At 45.9% G+C, this 23767-nt stretch overlaps 1 protein-coding gene, 1 non-coding gene and 1 pseudogene across 15 annotated transcripts; all 3 read right to left on the bottom strand.

Annotated features, from left to right (window-relative positions):
• Nucleotides 1–10905: 10905 nt before the first annotated feature.
• Nucleotides 10906–18057, bottom strand: Rpl10a-ps6 (ribosomal protein L10A, pseudogene 6; annotated as a pseudogene). Its single transcript, XR_010055664.1, has one exon. The product of XR_010055664.1 is annotated as a ribosomal protein L10A, pseudogene 6 (transcript).
• Nucleotides 17919–18054, bottom strand: Snord118 (small nucleolar RNA, C/D box 118). Its single transcript, XR_005490860.1, has one exon. It is a non-coding gene; the product is annotated as a U8 small nucleolar RNA (small nucleolar RNA).
• Nucleotides 18058–18188: 131 nt separating the features above from the next.
• Tmem107 (transmembrane protein 107) lies at nucleotides 18189–23491 on the bottom strand. Of its 13 annotated transcripts, none has more exons than NM_001109648.1 (5): nucleotides 20296–20513; nucleotides 20051–20118; nucleotides 19868–19968; nucleotides 18938–19034; nucleotides 18189–18742 (listed from the first exon to the last, which is right to left on the bottom strand). In NM_001109648.1, the coding sequence occupies exons 1-5, from the start codon at nucleotides 20380–20382 to the stop codon at nucleotides 18673–18675; spliced, it is 423 nt and encodes a 140-aa protein (NP_001103118.1). In that variant the 5' UTR covers nucleotides 20383–20513; the 3' UTR covers nucleotides 18189–18672. The 13 variants fall into 13 exon arrangements, with proteins under 13 accessions (NP_001103118.1, XP_017453027.1, XP_017453028.1 ...); XM_017597538.3 differs by having other exon boundaries at nucleotides 18459–18742; nucleotides 19868–19992; nucleotides 20296–23491; XM_017597539.3 differs by having other exon boundaries at nucleotides 18459–18742; nucleotides 18959–19034; nucleotides 19868–19992; nucleotides 20296–23491.
• Nucleotides 23492–23767: the final 276 nt, after the last annotated feature.

The following is a 23767-nucleotide window of genomic DNA, read 5'->3' as shown; positions in this document are numbered from 1 at the left end:
AACCAGGGAGCAGCTGCCTATTTAGCAAGTCTCCGGGGTGAAGGAGGCATTTTAGGGGAGGACTAGTAGCTCTGAGGTGGGAGTGCTCAACACATCCCTGAGAGAGCCTTATTCTCAGAGACAAGCAGGGTCTGGCTTTCCTCCTCTTCACTGTGGGCTTCCCAGAGCCTCCTGTGCTGCAGTGCCCAACCCCCTCCCAGCAGAAGCCCCAGGACAAGTTCTGTCATCTGAGGTGTTAGTTCCCAGCTGTCTGGGGGAGGTGAAAGAGCAGGGGAGTTTGTGCTGGGTGCAGAATTCGCTCAAGGCTGCCTCCTGCTTCCCTTGCCAGAGCAGCCATTAGCCTGGTCTTTGTGAGGCTGGGCTCCTGAGAAGAGAGGCTTTGGTGGTGGAGGGGGCTGTTCAAATCATCTGTGAGGCTCTTGTTTTCTGTCCCTGAGACCACTCTACTTTCTAATCAGAGAACAAAGATGCCACATTCCATTATTTCACGCTCAAATGCCTTAGTGTCTGGATAGAAACATCACAGAGTGGGGAAAGAGAAACTGTGAGCAGACACCCCCACCACCACGGCCCAACACCCCCCCCACCCCTGCAGGTAAGATCACAGACCCTGTTTTAGGAATTATACCCATGGTGCCTAGCCAAACAGGATATGGGAGAGAGAAAGAGAGAGAGAGAGAGAGAGAGAGAGAGAGAGAGAGAGAGAGAGAGAGAGAGAGAGAGAGACAGAGACAGAGAGAGAGAGAGACAGAGAGAGAGAGACACAGAGAGAGAGAGAGAGAGAGAGAGAGAGAGAGAGAGAGAGAGAGAGAGTCCCAGACAAATTTGAAGAGGTTAGGCCTTGGCACATTGCTGGGAAAGTTGTTCTTCCCAGTGGAGTCTGGGAACAGCAACGACAGTGTAAAAATGAAGGCACTGTGAAGGGTGGGAGGGACCCAGCAGGATTCATCTTAGGGACAGGACTGTCACAGCACAGAGCGCCCAACCCACCTCAGCAGTGTTAAGAAAGCCTAAGTTTAGATCAGTGCTGGAGGAGGAAGGAGGCTGCAGTGGAGTGACCGGGTTCACCTGGAAATGTGTAAGAGAATGTTTTAGGCAAACAGGTAGAACGGAGACTCAGAAAAGACTTGTGCTGAAGAAAATACAGTGTGCTTTCCACGGTTGCAGGGAATTGGTGGTTGACTCTCTAGGCCCTATTCCTGAAGCTCCTTTTAGGCTTAGTGGTGCCTGTTCCTAATCCCTGTGCTTGGAAGATAAGGCAGGGGAATCCAGAGTTGAAGACCAGTCTGCAAAAGAAGATACTGTCTCAAAACAAGCCAAAGACTGGGGCCCGGAGGCTAATGGGTCAGTTAAGAATATGGGGGGTGGCTGGGTGGGGGGAAAAAAAAAAGAATATTACTGCTCCGGGTTGGGGATTTGGCTCAGTGGTAGAGCGCTTGCCTAGCAAGCGCAAGGCCCTGGGTTCGATCCCCAGCTCCGAAAAAAAAAAAAAAAGAATAGAAAAAAAAAAAGAATATTACTGCTCTTCCAGAAAACCCTGGTCCATTTTCCAGCACCCACATCTGTAGCTCCAGCCCTGGGGGATCTCAGCCACTCTGGGCCTTGGGACTCCAAGGGCACTGGACTCCACTGTGCACAGGAATATATGTATGCAAAAACCTATACAGGTAGGAATAGATAATTAACAAATTCTCAGAGAATAGATAATTAACAAATTCTCAGAGAATTAATGACAACCAAAACCCCACAAAGAACACAAAAATATGCAGGAGAGAGGGTCCAAGGCTCCCTCAGGGCTCTAATGTAGGCATACGGAGGTCACACGTTAAGGGACGCTTACTCACTTTACTGTTTTCCCTCTTCACAGTACTCCTGGTTTAGAAGTTGGGGTGGAAGGGGCTGGATCATTCCCACACTGACTCATGAACTCATTCCATCCTCATGAGTCAAACCCCGCCCTCGAGAACAGTCATTAATTTCTGGGACCTCATTTGTCCCCTCGACACAGCTCTCACCAATTTTTAGATCGTTTCCAGTGTCTTGCTTGCTGTTGTGTGCTGTGCCCTGTGATGTTGGTATATTGATAAATTTTGGCTAAGCTTAAAGCAATGCTTTGGTGGAGTCTTCTTTGATTTTCGCTTGTTTCACCTGCTAACTTTTTTTGTTTTGTTTTGTTTTTCACATTTAGGAAGATTTGGTTTTTGCCCTTACGTTTGCAATGTTGAGGATAGAAATCAGGTCCTGTGCATTTTAAGCAAAGTTCTACCATAGAATGTCGCTCCCCAGACCTAATGGTATTTCTTTGCTGTCTTAGTCAGGGTTTCTATTCCTGCACAAGCATCATAACCAAGAAGCAAGGGAAAGGCTGGGGAGGAAAGGGATTATTCAGCTTACACTTCTACAAGGCTGTTCATCACCAAAGGAAGTCAGGACTGGAACTCAAGCAGGCCAGGAAGCAGGAGCTGATGCAGAGGCCATGGAGGGATGTTACTTACTGGCTTGCTTCCCCTGGTTTGCTCAGCTTGCCCCTTATAGAACCTAAGACCACCAGCCCAGGGATGGCACCACCCACAATGACCCACAATGGGCTGGATCTCATGGAGGCATTTCCTCAACTGAGACTCCTTTCTCTGTGATAATTCCAACTTGTGTCAAGTTGACACACAAAGCCAGCCAGTACAGGTGCCAAATCCTTTTTGTAGCAAAGGATAAAGTATGCACATAAAAGTCACATCTTGGGGCTGGAGTTGTGGTACCTGCTGCTTTTCCAGAGTTCGGTGCCCAGCAGCCACATCAGTTACACCACAATCACCAGTAACTCCAGCTCCAGGGGACCTGAACCCCTTTTCTAGCATGTTCATACAGATATAAATAAATAATAAAAGTCATATCTTGGTTTTTTTTGTTGTTTTTTTTTTTGTTTTTTTGGTTTTTTGTTTTTTTGTTTTTTTGTCTTTTTGGAGTTGAGGACTGAACCCAGGGCCTTGCACTTGCTAGGCAAGCGCTCTACCACTGAGCTAAATCCACAACCCTCTTGTTTTAAAAATTGCATTTATTACCAGGCAGAGGTGGCACACATCCTCAATCCCTGCCTCAGGAAGCAGAGGCAGGTGGATCTCTGTGAGTTTGAGGCCGGCTTGGTTTACTGAGCAAATTCCAAGACAGCCAGGACTACACAGCAAAACCCTGTCTTCAAAAACTAGGGGAAAATTGCATTCATTTATTGGGAGATTATGGTGACTTGCATGGATAACTTGTAGGAGGCTTTTTGTTCCCCCCACTGTGTCTGGAGACCAAAGAAGACCAAACTCAGGTCATCAAGCGTGGCGGCAGATCCCAATAAGTCTTCTCACTGAACCATTTCTCTATTGAGACCAGATCTCATTGTATAGTTCAGGCTGGTCCCTGAATGTTGGGATTACAAGCGTAAGCCATGGCATCTGGTTGTTTTAAGTGATATCTACTTCATCTGTGTGGTTTCCCCTACCCCAATATAAGGCACAGTGTCAGGAATAAGGCAGACAGATAATGAATGATCAGAACAGTGAGACTCCCTTGGATGGCGGCATTGAGTGGCTTTGCCAGTCAGTGGGTTGACCAGTTCTGCTACTACCCAGGCCCAGATTCAGGGCTCTGAATTAGCCTACCCGAAATCTAGATCATCTATGAAGGGTTGGGACATATGATCTGAAGCTGTCTCCATGACACAGGGCAACAACAGGAAAACTTGGAGGAGTCCCAATGTGGTGGTGTCATGGAAGCCAGAGACTTCCAACCAGACCAATGACTCCTTGCAATGAACATTTCCAAGTGGAGATGTGTGGACAGAATGATACACCATGGGACACACTGTGGCACGATACAGCTCCCATGATGAGATGTTTTCTGTGCTTAGCTTTGTCATCGTTGTTCATTTGTTCGTGTGTGTTTTATTTGTGGGGTTCAGGGGCAAAGGGTAGATATGAGGGCATGGGGAGATGAGTGGGACTGGGGTGCATGGTGTGAAACTCACAAAGAAAAATCAATAAAAGTTCTTTAAAAAGTTATTTTTTTCAGTGATAGAAATAGAGTTTATTAAGAAAAAAGCACCTGTGAGAGTGGACATGACCTAGCGACCTAGAAAGACAGACATTTAAACGTCACTTATTTTGTTTTATTACAATTTATTTGTTGTATCTGTAGAGGAGACAGTCAGAAGACAGCTTGTTGGAGATTAGTCTCTCCTTCCACCATGTTGGGAGCAGGGATGAGACCAGGCTGTCAGGTTTGGCAGCATGCATGTTCCAAGCGGGTGGTGGTGCAGATGGACCTTGTCTCTCAGCATCAGGGAGGCAGAAACCCTCAAACCTCTGTGAGAGCCAGAGACTCTGTTTCAAATTACAATAAAATTAAGAGTTATTTAGGACTGAAATGTAGCTCAGTGGTAGCGTGCCTGATTAGTACGTTCAAGGGTTTGAGACCCATCGTTTCCACTGGACACAAGTGGCATATACCTGTAACCCTAACACTCAAGTCTCGGAAAGACTGCCGTGAGTTTGATGCCAGCCAGGCTGCACAGGTAGACCTTATCCCCGGGACATTAATCAAAGACAGCTGCTCACCCCCCAACCCCGTGCTCCGTCCCCCAGCAGCTGACCCACCGGTGCCTACTCCTTCCAGCTAAGCTCTTTCACTGTTCATCCTCATGAACAATCTGCATGTGCTCCTCTGCACCTTACTCTCCCCATTTAACATAACTTAGAGATTGCTCCATTAGATGGTGCACAACTCACATCTTATGATTGTCGAGTAGCCTGCTGTATGCTATTACATTGCTATATAAAGCAATTTAATCAATTCACTCTAGGTGGTCATTTTAGGTTGTTGGTGACCTTTTGTCAACCTAAGCAAAGATATAAAGAATATTCTACACATTCCGATTTTCCCTTTATGCAAACGTGTAGAATAAATTTCTGAATATGAAAATCATAGTGCAAAGCTAGGCACAGTTAAACACACCTTTAATCCCAGCACTCTGGAGACAGACGCAGGCAGATCTCTGTGACTTCAAGGCCAGCCTGGCCTACAGAGTGAGCTCCAGGACAGCCAGGGCTACACAGAATCCTCATCTCGAAAACACCAAAAAGAAAATAAATCAGACCATATGAGGATCTGGGCCAACTAGGAAATCTATAATCCCAGGAACTCAGGAAGCTGGGTCAGGAAAATTACACGTTTATGGCCTCTCTAGACTACAGAGTAAATTAAAGGTCAGCCTGGGAAATCCAGCAAGACCCCATGTATCAGGCTGAAAAAGTAAAATACATCGAAAAGATGGTGATATAACTCACTGGTAGAGAGCCTGCCTAGCTCTGATGGGCTCTAGAGTCAGCCCTCGTTTTGAGAGAAGGATTTAACAAATTTGGAAAACAAAAACAAAACAAAACAAAAAACAAATCCTAAACCAAATGGGCTTGTGATTTTGAGGGGGAGTTCCAAATTGCTATCTCTGGGTTGCTGCCAAGTTTGCTTTCCACCAGCAAACAGGTAAGACAGGTTTCCCCACATCTCCAATATGCTAGGAAACTTCGGTCATTATTACTATGTTGGGGCTACAGAGCTGGCTCAGGGGCTGGGCCTGCTGTTCTGCTGGAAGACCCAGGCTGGGTCTCCAGTCCCTACCAACCCAAACTCACAACTTCTATCACCAGCTCCAGAGGATTCAGTGCCCCCTCTGACCCGCTCAGGCATTAGCATACGTGTCCTGCTTGGTCACACAGAGATAAATACAAACCAATGTAAAAATAAATTAACTACACGTGATTTTCGTTCCTTTCATGATGGATAACATGAGGCCTCTTCATATGTGTAATAGTTCTTTTAACTCCTAACCTGTGAAATGCCTATAAAATTATTGTATGATTGTAAGTTGTTTGTACTATTCCTCCAGACTTACAGATCTTTTGTGTCAACATTAACTTTTTCTCTACAAAATGATCTACAAATACTTTCTCAAAATATCGCCTTTTGCTTCCTTTTGTCTGTTTTTTACTATGCATACATTTTGTTATTCGTTTGCTTGTTTTTATCGACAAGTGTCACCTAGTCACTGGCTTCAAACTTAAATCCTCCTGCTTCACCCTCCTGAGTGAGCAGCACGTGCCACCATCCCTAACTACTGAGGTCTTGTGCTAAAGCTTAAACTCAGAACCTAGTGTGTTCTAGGCAAACACTACCTCTGTGGGATACCCCATCCCAGCACTCATCACAGAGGTTAAATGTGCCAGTATTCCTCTAAGGCTTCCATGTTTCTTGTCATAAATATAAGTTATATATTTATACGCAAATATATAATCTACTCAAAATCTATTTTAAAAACTACCCAGACTTGAGTATGGCAGCACACACCTGTAATCTCAGCTATTCAGGAGGCTGGGAGATTGCTTTAGCTTGCTTTCTGTTTCTGTGATAAAACACTGACTAAAACCAGCCTGTGAAGAAAGAGTTTATTACAGTTTATTGCTTCAGGTCATTACTGAAGAAAACCAAGGTAGGAGGAATTCAAGGTAAGATCTGAAGCAGAGACCATGAGGACGACAGAGCCCCTGCCTGTTGGTTCGCTTCCTGTCATGCTCAGACAGGACTCTTACACAGCCCGTGTTCGTGTGCACATGGGTGGCGCTGCCCGCAGTGGGCTGGTGCTCCTGTGTCAGTTAGCAATGAAGGAAATGCCACCCAGACGTGCCCAGAGGCCCACAGGCCAATCTGACGGAGGTGACTCTTTCCAGTTGAGTTTTCCTCTCCAGTAGACTCTAGACTTAGGTTAATAGCTGAAGTTAGCTCTGACACGGATCACAGCCTAGGCTACAGAGCAAAATCCTGTTTCAAAGAAACAAAGACAATTCTAAGGGCTAGAGAGATGGCTCGACAGTAGTTCCTAGCACCCACGTCTGGCAGTTCCCAAGCACTGGTGACTCCAGCTCCAGGACATCCGATGCCTTTGGCCTCTGTGGGCACCTGCACTCACATGTACACACACATACGCAGATGCATACACATAATTAAAAATAAAGCTTGAGGGCTGGAGAGATGGCTCAGTGGTTAAGAGCACTGTCTGCTCTTCCAGAGGTCCTGAGTTCAATTCCCAGCAACCACATGGTGGCTCATAACCATCTGTAAAGAGATCTGATGCCCTTGTCTGTACCTCGTGTGTATCTGAAGACAGTTACAGTGGACTTATATATAATAAATGAATAAATCTTTAAAAAAAAAAAATAAAGCTTGAAAATAAAGAACTAGGTCAGGTAGGGCAGTGGTGGCGCATGCCTTTAATCCCAGCATTTGAAAGGCCGAGGCAGGTAGGTCTATGAATTCAAGGCCAGCCTGGTTTACATATCAAGTTCCAAGCCAGCCAAAGATAGTGGTAAGACCCTGTCTCAAAAGAAAAAGTCCGAAGGGGAATTAGAAAAGCGCAGAAGAACCCTTTTGGAGCAACTGGACGATGATCAATAAATTATACCAAATATAAAAAAAAAAAAAAAAGAAAAAGTCCATAGCCCTTTGAATATTTGGTTTTGAGGCAGGGTTTCCCTATGAAACTCAGGCTGGTCTTGAACCTGGCATCCTCTGACCTCAGCCTCCCGAGTTCTACTGAGAAAAAAAAGCTTGCTCTCTATAGTAGTGAGAAGGGCCCCCTGTGAAAGCTGCCAAGTTGGTCTGATATGTAGCATGACAACAGAAGCCGGAGTTAAAACTTAACTTGGCAGTGTTGGGAACACAGAGAAAGGTAGATAAAAGGATTTGCAGCTGGCTGCTCGAAACTACTCTACACAGGTAGGACGACCAGATTCCAGAGGGCAGGGCAGCTGTCCCTCCCTGCCACAGAGCATTGAGGAAATTATGTAAGACACTATCGAACTTCCATTCACCCTTACGTCTAATGCAACTGTTGTTTTGGTTTTTTGAGACAGGGGTCCCCTGTGTAGTTCAGGCTGTCCTGAAACTCTCTCAGTAGACGAGGTTGGCCCCCAACTCTGAGATCTGCTTCCTCTGCCTCCCAAGTGCTGGGATCAAAGGCATGTGCCACTTCTACTCAGTTTGATGCAGCTAATTGTAGCAGGTTAACACCTAGAGATGTCTTCTGAGAAGCTTCCACTGAGGAGACCACCTCAGGTTGCCTTACAAACAAGGAGCTAAGTATGAGGTAACTAAAAAAGACTGCAGCCACACCCTGGTGACCAGGATAGCACTCTTTGCTGCAGTAAAGTTACAAGCAGATCATGTGGATGCAAGAACAAAGACAGCACAGTATAATTAACAGCACTTGCAACACTCGCAGGGTCAGAGGGTAGGAATACTGGCCAAGTGACTGTCAGCCAGCAAAGAGTCCAGGTCAAAGTTGGAGTGAGAGATGGTTCTCTCCTTCCACGATGTGGGTCCCTGGTGGTCAGGAAAGCGCTTCTCTACACCAAGTCATATCACCAGCTCTGAGGCAGGAGAATTGAAAGTTCCCTGCCAAGTTGGTTATATAGCTGGGCTCTGTCGAAAGAACAACAATAAAGTCAGTTCTTGGGGATGAGGAAATAGAAAAAGAATTGTCTAAAATTTAGGACTGGGACAAAGAAAGGGCGAAGTGAGGTAAGGAGGAAGGATGGGGTGCAGACAGAAAGACCCACGAGTCTGAAAGAAGATAGAAAGTTCATTGTTTTTCTCATTTCAACTCTGTCACAGGGTTTTAGTTTTTGTTTGATTTTGATTTCACGTGGATACGTGAGTTCAGCTCTGGGTATTAAAGTAACAAGAACCAGTTTCTCATGCCCAGAGAACCCAACCTGTGCTCTTCCTTTGAGGCAGTGACTGTGAACCCAGCTTTCTTAGTCCCACTGAGCATGGTGTGCTAGGATTAGACGTGACTGGAGGCTGGATATATTGGTCACACTGACACACTTTGAAAGAGGGATCATCTTACTTAAGAATTTGTTTTGGGGGGAAGGGTTCTTGTAGCCTGAAGTTTCCCCTCTTTTTTATTCTGTTTAAAACTCTATTAAAGCATTCTAGTATAGGTTATTTAATATGCAAATTATTGTTACTCATAAAACAAGAGTATTTTTATTTAAAAATAAAAGCTTTATTAAAAAACTCAATTCATTGTGTTCAACCAGGGTTAGTCAGCATTCTCTGTTGTTTTTGTTTGTTTGTTTGTCTGTCTGTCTGTCTGTTTTTTCCTGTTTTTTTAAGACAGGGTTTCTCTGTGTACCCTGGCTGTTCTGGAACTAGCTTTGTGGTACAGATCTGCCTGACTCTGCCTTCCAATTGCTGGGATAAAGGGGGTGCACCATCATGCCCTGACAGCTTTCTCTTGCAAGGACAAGGTGTCTGAGGTGTATAGAAGAAAGGGTTATTTTTACTTAAGAGGTTCGAGTCCGTGCTCACTTGGCCTGGTTGCCTGGGGGCTGTGACAGTAAAGTAGATCACGTCTGCTGCGTGCAGAGAAGTGGAAGCCTGCTGTATGAATATCCCCTCAAGGATGCGTTCCCTGTGACATCATTTCTGTTACTTCCACTAGTCTCCACCTCCTGAGGGCTCCCAGTGGAGCCACAGGCTCATGCCCAAGGCTTTAGTACCCAGCTTTATTATTGCTGCTGCTGGTGCTGCTGCTGTTGGTTTTTCAAGACAGGGTTTCTCTGTGTAGGCCTGTCTGTCCTGGACTCACTCTTTAGACCAGGCTGGCTTCGAACTCAGAGATCTGCCTGCCTCTGCTTCCTGAGTGCTGGGATTAAAGGCGGGATACATCACCACCACCACCTGGCCTCAGCTTTATTGTTGTTGTTGATGACGATGAGGAAGAGGAGGAGGAAGGAAAGGGGGAGGAGGAGGTGACAGGGTCTCCTAGGGCTTCAAACTGCCTGTGCAGTAGATTACTCTGATCCTCTCGCTTCCATCTCGCATGTTCTGGAATCCAACAGTTAGGATCACCATGCCTATTTTAACTAAAAAAAAATATTATTGGTGGATGGAGACGACTCAGTGGTTTAGAGCACTTGCTGTTCTTTCAAGAGACCCAAACTGGATTCCCAGCACCCATGCTGGGTGGCTCATAAGTGCTTATAACTCCTGCTAAATGGACCCAATGTCTCTGACCTATGAGAGCATCTCCACTCAAATGCACACATGCAAACACATACAAATAATTACAATTAATAAAAACAAATGTTTAAAGTTATTATTTTCTTGTATGTGGGCATACATGTGTATGTTTGAGGTTTGAGACATGGTCTCTAGGCTGGTCTTGAACTCAAGTAATCCTCCTGCCTCAGTCTCCAGAGCACTGGGATTAGAGGTTTGAGGCAGCAGAGCAACCTCATGGGGTAGATATATTTCAAAGTCCCAGAGACCATGTGTTAAAGCAGGGCTTCCTAAACACTAATCAAGCATTTCCAGATAATCAAAAATCAATGATCAGAGTCACATATGATCATGTATCAAAAGCAATACACTTTTTCTTTTTGTTTTTTTCAAGACAAAGTTTCTCTGTATAGCCCTGGCTGCCCTAGATCTTGCTCTGTAGACCAGGCTGGCCTCAAACTCACAGAGATCCATCTGCCTCTGCCTCCTGAGTGCTGGGATTAAAGATGTGTGCCATCACACTTCCACACCTGGCTCCAACTTGTTTGTTTGTTTTTTCACTACGGATTTTATTCCACTCCCAGTCCACCCCCCTCCCAGGGAAACCACATCCCATACCTCCTCCCCGCACCCCCTGCACTCCCTACCCCCCCACAAACTCCCACCCTGTCTCCATAAGGATGTCCCCACCTCACCCACCCCACCAGACCTGTAAACTTCCTGGGGTCTCCAGTCTCTAGAGGATTAGGTGCATCTTCTCTGACTGAACCCAGACCCGGGAGTCCTCTGCTGTGTATGTGTTGGGAGCCTCATCTCGCTCGTGAATGCTGCCTGGTTGGTGACTCAGTGTCTGAGAGATCTCGGGAGTCCAGGTTAATTGAGACTGCTGGTCCTCCTACAGGGTTGCCCTCCTCCTCAGCTTCCTCCAGCTTTTCCCTAATTCAACCAGAGGGATCAGTAGCTTCTGCCAACTCATTTTTTAAAATAACATCCTTAGTATCCACTAAATCCTACTTATTTAGTTCTCTTTCTAGATTTTAGTGTGTGCTGCATTCGCCTGTTTAATCATGAAACTGTACTTCACTGTATTTTGGGGTTGTTTTTCTTTTACACTTTTATTGCATTTGTCACATTTTATTCATGCATTTGTGTGTGGATGCACCATTGCACACATCTAACAATACATGTGGGGGTCAGAGGTTAGACCCAACAGGAAGGGACAAGCCAGTTGAGGTGCATATTTTGTATACCAAAGAAGACCTGGCCTCAAAGTTCTCCCAGCATCCCTCGGTCCCTACCTGTAACGGCACGCCTGGCATATCCTGACCTCCTCCCTGGACTTTCCAGTCCAGCGGTTCCCCAGAGTCTCCCCCATTTCTCTGTCTGCATGGCAACTTCCCTGACCCATCCTTGGGACATGTGAACCCTCCTGAGAAATCTGCCTTTATATTTTAGTTTGGCTTGAATTGGCTTATATCATCGGTGGAAAAATCCTATCACTTCTTTTATGTGGGTCCTAGCAATTAAACTCAGGTCATCAGGCTTGGCTGAAGGTGCCTTTAACCACTGAGTTACCTGCTTTTTATGTTTTAAAAATGTCTATCTGTCTGTCTGTCTGTCTATCTATCTACCTACTTACCTATCTTATTTTTGAGACAGGGTTTCTTTTTCTTTTTTTTTTTTTTTAAAGATTTATTTATTTATTATATGTGAGTACACTGTAGCTATCTTCAGACACACCAGAGGAGGGCATCAGATTCCATTACAGATGGTCGTGAGCCACCATGTGGTTGCTGGGCTTTGAACTCAGAACCTCTGGAAGAGCAGTCCGTGTTCTTAACCGCTGAGCCATCTCTCCAGCCCGAGACAGGGTTTCTTTATGTAACCAGCTGTCCTAGAGCTTGCTATGCAGACCAGGATGGTCTTCCAACTCACAGAGACCTTCCTGCCTTTGCCTCCTGAGTACTGAGACTAAAGACATGTGTTAACATTTCTGGTCATTCTTTTTTTTTTTCAGAGCTGAGGACTGAACCCAGGGCCTTGTGCTTGCTAGGCAAGCGCTCTACCACTGAGCTAAATCCCAACCCCTCATTCTTATTTTTTTTTAACTATGAGTTTCTCTCTCTCTCTCTCTCTCTCTCTCTCTCTCTCTCTCTCTCTCTCTCTCTCTCTGTGTGTGTATGCCCACAGTGCTGGTGCCCATGGAGGCCAGAGGTATCATGTCCCCCTATAGCTGGAGTCATAGGTTGTTTTGAGCTGCATAATGTGGGTACTGGACCCCAGAACCTGGGTCCTCTGCAAGGGCTGCAGCAGCCTTTGCCCTCTGAGCCATTTTCTAGTGCACGTCTTCCTCACTGTTTTAACCAGTTTATTTCATAGCATTTTTTAAAATCAGAGTCTGTGGCGGTTTGAATAGGAATGGCCCCCACAGACTCATGTATGTGAATGTTTGGTCCACAGGAAGTGGTACAATTAGGAGGTGTGCCCTTGTTGGAGGAAGTGTGTCATGGTGGGGGTGGGCTTTGAGGTCTTAGAAAGTCAAGTCTGGCCAGTGTATCTCAGTCTCCTTTTGCTGCCTGAGGATCAAAATGTAGACCTCTCAGCTCTTTCTCCAACATCATATCTGCCAGCATGCACTGTGCTTTTCACTATATCAATTGCACTAAACCTCTGAATCTGTATCCCAGCCCCAGTGAAATGTTTTCCTTTTTTGGTTCTTTTTTTTGGAACTGGGGACTGAACCCAGGGCCTTGTGCTTCCTAGGCAAGCGCTCTACCACTGAGCTAAATCCCCAACCCCGAAATGTTTTCCTTTTTTTTTTTTTTTTTTTTGATGGCAGCACCGAGGTTTATTGGAGCATCCTAATACAGACGCTGGGGCTTGCCCCTGGTGCTCTTGATGTACAGAGCCCGGATGTTCTGCCAGTTTTTCTTGAGTAAAGACACCAAGAAGTTGACAGCCAGGTGATGTTGTAGACCAGCTCATCATCGGTCATCTTCACGTGGCCGACGGCAACGGCCAGACACAGCACCTTCTTCATCTGGAACTTGATTGTGGATTTCACCTCATCCACTTTCGCCACCATGTTTTCATTGTGTGTCAGCAGGGAGGGGAACTTGCCCGCCTTGTTTAGGCCTGGGCCCAGGATACGTGGGATTTGCTTGATCAGAGACTCGGAGGCCAAAAAGGCATCATACTCCTTGGCCAGCTTTTTGACCAACTTCTTGTTCTTGTTAAGCTTCTTGAGCGCCTCGATGTCCATGTGGGGGATGTCCACGGCCTTGGCTTCATCACAGTGCTGCTGGTCCCCCAGGACGCACACGGAGAACTTGGGGCGAGGGGTGGACATAAGCCTGACGGTGCCCGAGAAGCGTTTGTCCTTCTGAGGGTCGTAGTTCTTCAGGCTGATCTGCAGCTCCACCCTCTCCAGAAACTTGCGGCGCTTACGCTGGTTCCCGTGCAGGACTTCCCGCACCGCCTCGTAGAGGGTGTCGCGTGAAACTTTGCTGCTCAGGGCTGCGGCTGCGGGAACCGGAAAAGAAGGAAATGTTTTCCTTTTTAAGAGTTGCCCGTGGTCATGGTGTCTCTTCACAACAGTAAAACCCTTAGACAGAGCCTAAGTTTCTCTTTCCCAAATATGCAGCACAAGTCCTGGCTTGCCAAGGTTTATGGTTGAATTAATCACTGGAGCAGGGAAGATAGGATGCTGTTATTGGCCAGGTTTAGACTGTCTGGCTACCCTTGAGGAAAAAAGAAAATGAGGAGATGGGGGTGTGCCAGCCTCTTACTAGGACAAGGATGGATGCTGAACAGGGGAAAACAGCACATGCCCCATGATCCAAGTCAACTCACTGGCAAAGGTCCTAAGGAGATGTCAGAGAGCTGGGATTCTGGTCCCTCTACCCCCTCCCCACGAGGACCATCTCAGTCTTCCTTAAAATCCCACCAGAGTGTCTGTGAGCTGACATTAACCAGTTTGGCCCTTTCATAAGTGGCTGTAGCACTCTTCCACACCCCATAAAGTATTTATTACTGAGAAGTAGCAAGTTCAACAGAAGCCAGACAGCTGCTTCTCAAGCTGCGTGATGCCCAACCCCCAGCCTCGCAGGAAACACACCCACAACAGACTTAACACCCGAACTGAAGGTGCCAGACAACTACAGATCTAGAATAAAATGGCAGGAGAGAGAACCCTCAGGACTCGAGCCTTAGAGCCGCTTTTGAGTGCCCTGAGGTCTATAGCTAGGCATGCTGGCACACATCTTTAGTCTAGCAAGCAGGAGGCAGAAGCCAGCAGAGCTGTTGAGTTCAAGGCCAGCCCAGTCTATATAGTAAGTTCTGGGACAGCCATCGATCCTTAACAGAGAGATCCTGACAAGTAGTCCTCAGGTAGAAAGTCACTAACGTCACAGCAAATGAAAGTCTTTGTCAGATGCTAACTGGTAGGTCCTCTGGTGTTGAGCTGTAGATAGCTGATGTTTGCAAGTATAAATGAGGGGGCTGAGGCAGAAGGAGGGTGACTGACTTTTGGTGGCAGGGCAATGTCTGGGTTCAGAACTGCTGCTCCACAGTTATAGGAAAAACAAAAGCATCTAGTTGGTGTTTGAGGACTACAGAGGTGACTGGGGGTGGGAGGCTAAGAATACACTTCAGTTGGGAGAATGCTTGCCTAGTATGCACTTGACCTTAAGTTTCATCCCCAACACCACAAAAGCTGAGGGTGGTTAAACAATCCTCCACATAACTCCAATGCTTGGGAGTCAGAGATTGGAGGATCAGATGTTCAAAGTCATCTCCGCTATACAGCTAGATCAGGCAGTTCGGGATACATGAGATCTTGTATTAAAGCAAAAAGAAAAGAAGGGGTGGGCTGCTGGTGGTAGTGGGACTGGAAATGCTATGAAGTCTTGAGTTCGATCCTCAGTCCTGCCAGAGGAGGAAAAGGAGGAGGAAGAGGAAGAAGAGGACAAGGAGAGGAAGAAGAGGACAAGGAGACAGTAATCAAACAAGCCAAGAAGAGAGCTAAAGCCACACAAGTGACTCTGGGTTTGGGTACAAAAAGTGGTCGGTAATGGGAATTTTCTCGGAATGGTTACAGGTACCCCTCCTGGAAAGTACACGCTTATGTATATAAGTTTATTATATATTTTAGTGCACAATACAAATAATAGTATATTCTTCCTATGGGCGGCAGTGCCCGGGAGCAACCCTATGGTCATGCTAGTTAAACGACTATAGCTAAGCTATAACTCCAACCCTACAATATTCTTATTTTATTTTTATTATTTTACATGTATGAGTTATTTGCCTGAATGCATATCTGTGCTCCCAGTAAGTGCCAAGTGTCATGGTGAACAGAACAGGGCATTGGATCCCCTGGAACAGGAGTAAGCTGCCGTGTAGGTGCTGGGATTTGAACCTGGATCCTCATAACCATTGAACTATCTCTCCAGCCTTCTATAAGATTCTTTAGTGTAAATTCTATGTTTTTGTTTCACTGTGCAGTCCTAGCTATCCTAGACTGGCCATGCTGTAGAACAGGCTGGCCTCCAATTCAAAGATCCACCTGCCTCTGCCTCCTGAGTGTGGCAAATCTCTTTAAAATTCTATGAAATTCTGTGATGATTTTTGGCACACATCTTTAACCTCAGCACTTGTGAGGCAGAGGCAGGTGGGTTTCTGTAAGTTTGAGGCCACTCTGGTCTATAGAACTAGCTCCAGGACAGCCAAGATTACACAGCGAATCCCTGTCTTGAAAAACAGAACAAAAAGTTCTATGAAATTATTAGCCACTTTTGTGTATTTGTATGAATAAGACACAAACCATGAAGGTAGAGGTTTCTGGGTTACCTGAATGACTTCTTGTTGAATGGATTATGCTGATTTCAATGTAACACAGTTCCAACAATCTTAGGACTAATCCACACTGATGTAACCTTTGCCTGATCTTCTCTTTCTTTCTTCCTTTCTTTTCTCTTTTTGAAAAAGAGCCATACTGGGATTAAAGATGTGCGATATCCTTCCAGACTTCTATTACCTTTTTAAATTTTTTACTTATTTTATTTTTTTAGGGGAGCCAGCTCATGTTTAATTGTGGTTTTTTTCTTTTTCTTTTTCTTTTTCTTTTTTTTCGGAGCTGGGGACCGGACCCAGGGCCTTGCGCTTGCTAGGCAAGCGCTCTACCACTGAGCTAAATCCCCAACCCCTAATTGTGATATTTTTAATTGTCCAAGTTTTAGACATCTACCTTCCCACCACATGTGTATGTAGTGTCTTTAAATTACAGGAACATGTCACTGAAAGGTAAGGAATGCTTGAGGAATGTATTGCCCTTGCACAGAGGCTACCGGAACCCTCTGTGTCCTCCAGTTTTGGTATCTGTGCTGCTGAAGTGAGCCTGTATGTGTATATAAAGCCATACAGCCCGTGTACATATAACCTTGGGAAACAGAAGCCAGTGACATTTCCGAGGTAGATGAGATGGACTGACAACCAGGAGACAGTTATAAGAAAACTTTGTACAGGCTTCGCACTCAGCTCTCTTAAATTCACTGCTTATAAAAGTGTTTTGAGAAAGCTTTGAGAGATTTGCCTACAAAAAGGAGCAGATGTTCTGGGGTCAAAGGGATCTGTACTTGACAATTCGGTTAACAGAGGATAGTGCTCAGCGTTCGGCTGACAGAACTGCTTCAAGCCTGCAGCTGCTTGGGGAATTTCTCAGGTTGGGCTCAGCCTCCATCCTGAGCTGCTCAACTACCGCCCTCTTCACAGCATTGATGCTGGAGGAATGCAGCGGGGACCTCAAGAGCTGGGCCAATTTGTCCATCCTTACAAGGGGCAGCAAGGTCCTCTTGCTTTGTTGGGGGAAAAGGGTCTTACTCTGCAGCCCTGGCTGGGTGGAATTCACTTGTGGGTGGCGCTCCTGCCTCTGCATGCTGAGTGCTGAGATTGTGGACATGATCACCGGTTCTGGCTTCTTTAAGTTTTTAATGCTGAGGATTTCACCGAGGGCCTCAAGGCACAGCAAGTATACACTCACTGGTGAGCTAGCTGTGTCTCCAGTGTAAATATAACCTGCTTAATCGCAAGTTCACACTGCTTAATTTAAATAAGAGTTATGTTTGGCAACCTGTCAGTAAAGCTCCCGGAAAAAGTAATTTTTTCCAAGTTCAGTAAGACACATGCAAGGGTGTGGGTGTGGGCTTCTCACAGAGCTGTAGTTAAGTTTCTGAGCAATAGCTGAGACATATGTAACATTTTGGTGGCTCTCAAGTTACAACTTCAAGCTTTGCTACTAAACTCCTAAAATCTTTCTTTTTTGGGGGGTGAAGGGGAGGTAGCATGTACCACAATTTACAGGATTAAACAAGTCTGGGAGTGCTGGGAAATGTCTCTATATGCCCAAAGCTGAGTATAGGTCATATCACATCTATTTTCTCAGTATTGTTAATAGGGCTTTGCCTACGGTAAGGAGGTCATTGAATTGAAATGTGGGGATGAAGGCAAGAGACGCTTTAGGTCATAAGGGTTAAGGCCTCATCAGAAAGGATCTCCTGGTAAGCATGAGGAGGGGCCAAGGTTGCTTTCCCCACACCGAGCCTAGAGTGCTTTCTAGAAGCTGGGCAAACAATCAGCAGCAAGGCACTTGTTGTCATAGAAATAAGGTCTGAGCAATCAGTCAGTCATATACACAATTACTAAAAGCACCTTAAAGTCATGGCTCTGACCAGTGTTAGGAGAAATTTCAGGAGCACAGGACAAAATTCCTAAATTCTATCAGTCAGTACATGCGAAATAAATATGATCGTCAGAGAATCAGATAGGAGCAATCAGGATGTTGTCAGGTCCTGATTACACGGAAATGCTAATCAGCAGATCATGCAAGCTCCAATCATCATTTTCTATCTGCCCTCCGAGAGGAGGAACAGGTAAGGATTAACCTCCTGACGATAAAGGACAAAGGGAGCCCATTCCTAATTAAGTAAAGACATTCCATATTAAAGAAAGGGTGAGAATATGACAATTTAGCACGAACCCAATGACTTATAGTTATTGCAACTCAAGAGCAATATCTATTTGCAAGTCGCCTGAAATATTTTATTTTTCCATTCGGCGCAGAAAGAGAGAAACAAAGTTCTCCCATAATGCTCCGCTCACATACAGCAAATTAGAAGCCCTATGTGAGGTTCTTATTTACATATTCCCGCCCACTCACTTCCGCCTATTTTGTACCGTAAAAATCCAAATAGAAGCATAAGCTACTAGCTCACGTACAGAAGGCTAGAAAAAAGCCTTTATTTACATCAGCCTTTTGATTTACCCAATGGTCTTCTGACAAATAGTCTAAGCCTTGCTCTTATTATAAAATGAATTTTATTACAAAACTCTAATAAAATTATAACCCAAGATTTGTGAGATCTTATCCCAACATTGCCATTTTCTGTTTAGACGCAGTTGGGAGGAGCAAAAGACTAGGGCGAGAGAAAACTGAAGCCTCTCCCTTTCTTCTTCCAGCAATGGGAGGGAGTTCATCACGTTTCCGGCTTTGGTCTCTTCATCGGATTGTGATCAGAAGGGTTTCTTTTTCAGCCCAAAGACAGCGATGAATAACGCAGTTTCAGTGACAGCTGGAAAAGCGCTGTGGAAGTAGGGGGTGGGTTTAGAGCCCCTTCCGACCCAAACACTCAAACCTCCAAGCCTTATATGTGAGTGGGTTAGCGGATGGGTACGACTCTTTAAAACTCTACCAATTTCACATGTGCAGGAAAGGTCTAGGTGGGGGAAACCTTCAGATTTGGGGTAGACTTTCCACCACCCTCCATTCCAAAATAACCTGCAGAAGGCAAAAATGTACCAGTACGTGGTACATTCCCATCGCTCGAATATGAAGAAAGATAGGGCCACAGACGCGCTACAGTGGGCTGCAATGGCTTAAAAATACAGCAGAGTCAAGGAAAATAATAGGTAAGTGATGGGTCCCTTTAGTACTCGGACTTGGGCTCAGCTTGTTCCCTTCCCTTAAGACAAACACCAGAGTTGGCAGCCATGCCTTCTGAATTTGTGGACACTTATGTGTAAGAGGCCAGAGCTGAGTTTGTTTTGATAGGACCTCTCCCTGTACACTTTTGGGAGTTAATGTCACATATGCCCTAGGCCTCACAAGAATACCTACAGGTCTGATACACTGTGGGAATTTCTCCAGTGCTCTGGTCCTCCTTGTCCACAACTCAGAGTCAACGGCTATCTTTTTTTTTTTTTTTTTTTTTTTAAAAAACAGGGTCTCTCTATGTAGCCCTGGCTGATTTGGAACTCACTATGTAGGCCAAGCTGGCTTCGAACTTAGAGATTCACCTGCTCCTGCCTCCCTAGTGCTAGGATTAAAGGTTTGCAACATCACACCCGGGTATCGAGAACCTTCCTATGTGTCTCATTTTCTTGGTCCCTTTTGAGTTCCCACAATGGTTTGTATTTTGCACACTCCTACAGAATACTGTTTAATCACACTGATTTACAGATGTTTATCCATCTCTTCCTCAAACAGGATAAAGTGGTTTTACTCCCACTCATGGATCGCCAGAACCTGGCTCACATCAGGGTTTAAGGTTTGAAGTCTATTAATTCCCCAAAACTGTCTAAAACCTCTCACCTAGAGAGATTCGCTTTGCCACGTAGGGCAGAGACTTGTGCCCAAAAGGCCTACAGAAGTGGAAAGAGTGAGTGGTGATGATGTCGCATGGGGACGCTGGCCAGGCAGAAAGGATACAGAGGAGGCTCTGGGTGCTATTAAACATGGAGACTCCTGAGAGGAAGCCAGCCAGCTCCACTGCAAAGAGGCCCAGGGTGAGGCAGAGCGCTGCTACCAGTCTGCAGAGAGAAAGGGTGATGGACCTGGGTTTCCGGATTGCGTAGAAGACCCTGGCACTCTCACCCCGCCCCAAGAGCTCACTGGTTGTCCTGCTTCTCATATTCCTCCGGGGTGAACTTGAGAGGCAGGCAAGCCTGGATGTTGCTTTCCTGGTGAGCCGGGCAGAAAGAAAGAAAGAAATGTCAAAAGAGGGATGGGGTTGCGGGGGACGGGAGCAACGGACCCAGTGTGGGTCTGTGGGAGTGGACTGAGCTGAGCTGGGTCCACTCTAAGGTGAGAATGGGAGGGACAAGAAGACACGCGCGCGCGCCCTGTCCACGTCTTACCCGGGACCAGAACAAAGTGATGACAATCACCAGATGAGCCAAGAGCGTCAGGAATCGAGAGGGCACGAGCCCGGAGATCCGACCCATGGCCTCGGGGGCCCAAAGCGGAGGCCGTAGAAGTCTGAGGAGGGTCACTCATCAAGTCTCCCAGAGCAAGCAGGCCAGACCTCTCTACTTAAGCCTCCTTCCCGCGTGCTCAGGCGCCGCCCGGTTGCCATGGTAACTGCGTCCTCAGGCGCCATGCAGCTGCCTCCGGAAGTCTCGCGATAGTGCTGCGCCCTCTGCAGATGTCTATAGGCCAGGTACCCGAGCCGATGCTCACCTCCTGGTGCTTGTGGGATGAATCCGGGAGGATGCACCCGTAACCACCAAATCCTCCCTTTTCCTGTGCTTCCCACTCACTGCCTTGGGCGCCAGGAGATGAGGGAACGAAGGAGTAGAGCTTCAGCACCGAGCTTTGCCCCACAGTCTCGCCAAGCCCTCCCCGCCCCCCCCCCACAGCCCCTGGTTGTCAGAGGGCTCCCTCTCCCACCCAAGACCAAACCTCTGCCGATGAACGACTCTAATTTCTCCCTAAATAACTTGTCTCGGTTTCATGAAAGATTTGCCGAGTGCAGAAATGAGCAACCTTGGAATGGGTAGAATAGGATGTGGGTGGATGAGGTGACAGCCTCCTCGGGATCCCAAGGGATCTGAAAAGGTGAAGAATGGAGTGGGGGACTAGAACAGCTTGTGCGCCCCTGGGAGGCTTAAACCAGGCTGATTCACCACCGATTTCACTCTCGCTTTGAGTTGCCAGGCCGCGGACATTGCTCAGTTACAGACCCAGAACCTCTTCTTAGGGTGATGTGACTGATTTGGGGCTTCGGATGAAATGCCTGCGATCGGAAAGTTCTCACTACCATCCCAGTTCACAATCAAGTCCCATTGACAATGAACCTCCTCCTTTTGCACCCCCTCTTCTCTCATTTCTCTGTGTGTGTGTGTGTGTGTGTGTGTGTGTGTGTGTGTGTGTGTGTGCCTCTAAACCAGCCTAAAAGACAAGACCCAGAGGGATTTCATTCATTCAACAAATATCTGATGTCTCCCAGATGCCAGGCACTGTGCTTGACTCAGAATACATCGATAAAGTCCCTCCAGTTTATATTCTAGGCAGAGAGACTGATAACAAAACAAACAAACAAAACAAAACAAACAAATACACACACACACACACACACACACACACACAAAACCCCAACAAAACCCTGCAAGGTAATGTATGCTGTAAATTTAAAAACTTTAAAGGGTGACACTAGAATAATATCAAAGGAAAGTTTTGAAATAGATAATTCCTAAATTTTCGTTTCAAGGAATTGGGGGGAGGGGGAGAGAGAGAGGAAATGTTTCTGTCTCCCTAAAGTAATACATGGGGTCCCCTTACCTAAACCAGTGAGTAAAAACATTTAGAATGCAGAGTCAACGTTTTTTACTTAAAGGTCATGAAAGACAGGCTGGAGTTCTTCCCACTGAGTGGGGGATAAACCTAACCTAACATGAGATCCCAAACCAGACAAAAGACACCCCCCACCCACACACACACTCACACTTTCATTATAAAAGACTGGTGGAATGTTTGACAAACAGTATAGTATTTGTAACTTAAATAACAACAACGTAGATTTTTTTAATTTTTTATTTATTATATATGAATACACTGTAGCTGTCCTCAGACACACCAGAAGAGGGCATCAGATCCCATTATAGATGGTTGTGAGCCACCATGTGGTTGCTGTGAACTCAGAACCTCTGGAAGAGCAGTCAGTGCTCTTAACTGCTGAGCCATCTCTCCACCCCCAATGTCCTGATTCTTTTCTTCAGTATTGGAGATAAGCTTTTGCATATAGGTAATAGGTAAGCACCCTCCACTGAGCTATACTTCCACTTTCCCTTCTGAGTCTTATAGTATATCTTCATCGATGCATAGAGTGGCATTCTAAGTCATTTGTAGCATTAAATGTTCTTATTTATTGAAATTCCCCCTTTATATTGAAACTTCTGCCTGTGCTGCACTGGGAATCAAATGCAGAGTCTGGACCACACGAAAAAACTGCTTTCCTACCGAGCTCCTACATGGTGAAATTTTATAGTAACTTTTTCATATAAATATGAATCTTAAGCTGGATAAGGGGAAAACACCTACAGTCCCAACACTTGGGAGGTAGAGGAAAGAGGGTCAGAAATTCGAGATCGTGCTCAGTTAGTCGGTTCAATAAAACAAAGAACTAAAATGACTTTACAAACAAACTGTAGAGGTGGCTCAGTGGTTATCCCAGCACCAGGTGTTAATCCCAGCACTCAGGAGGCAGAGGCAGTCAGATCTCTGTGTTCGAGGCGAGCCTGCTCTACAAAGCAGGACAGCCAAGGCTACACAGAGAAATCCTCTGTTGAAACAAAGATCACAGAACACTCTTGTTAAATTCAGTTCCCAGCACCCGTATTGTGTTGCTTACAACCTCTTGTAACTCTAGAGATTCGGTGCCCGCTTTTGGAAGCTGCACACAAACACACACAACACACACTCAATGCACACACACACTCATACACACATACATATGGACTCACACTCAATGCACAAACACACTCAACACACAACACAGACTCACACTCAATGCACACACATACACACGGGCTCACACTCAATGCACACACACTCATATACATACACACACGAACTAACACTCAATGCACACACATACATTCACACACACACTCAATGCACACACACTCATACACACACAGCACACTCATACACACACGCATGCATACACACACACAGACTCACACTCAATGCACACAAACACACACACCACACTCAACACACACACGGACTCACACTCAATGCACACACACATATTCATACATACACACACGTTCATACATACACAAACACACACACACGGACTCACACTCAATGCACACACACATTCATACACACACACAGACTCACACTCAATGCACACACTTATACACAATATTTAAAAGAAATTGTGAGGCCTGGTGGCTCATAGCTTTAGTTCCAGCACTCAGGAGGCAGAGGCAGACAGGTCTGTAAGGTACATAGTAAGGGGGTTGGGGATTTAGCTCAGTGGTAGAGCGCTTTGCCTAGCAAGCGCAAGGCCCTGGGTTCGGTCCCCAGCTCCGAAAAAAAGAAAAAAAAAAGGTACATAGTGAGATCCTGTCTCAAAAAAGATACGTCAGTTAATTAGTTTAATCAAGTCACCTCTTAGCTCCATATGGTGGCACACTGAAGACAGCCAGGGCTAACAGCTAACAAACATTGTTGGTTTGGTTTGGTTTGGTTTTGAGACATAGTCTCATATATAGCTCCATCTTTCCTAGAATCCACTATGCAGATCAGGCTGGTCCGCCCGCGAACTCACAGAGACCCTCCTGCCTCTGGGTTCAAAAGTGTTCATCACCATTCCTAGCT

Source organism: Rattus norvegicus, chromosome 10, assembly GCF_036323735.1.
Source record: "Rattus norvegicus strain BN/NHsdMcwi chromosome 10, GRCr8, whole genome shotgun sequence".
NCBI classification, from domain to species: Eukaryota; Metazoa; Chordata; class Mammalia; order Rodentia; family Muridae; genus Rattus; species Rattus norvegicus.
The sequence above is the reverse complement of the archived record's forward strand: the minus strand, read 5'-3'. Positions and strand labels throughout refer to the sequence as shown.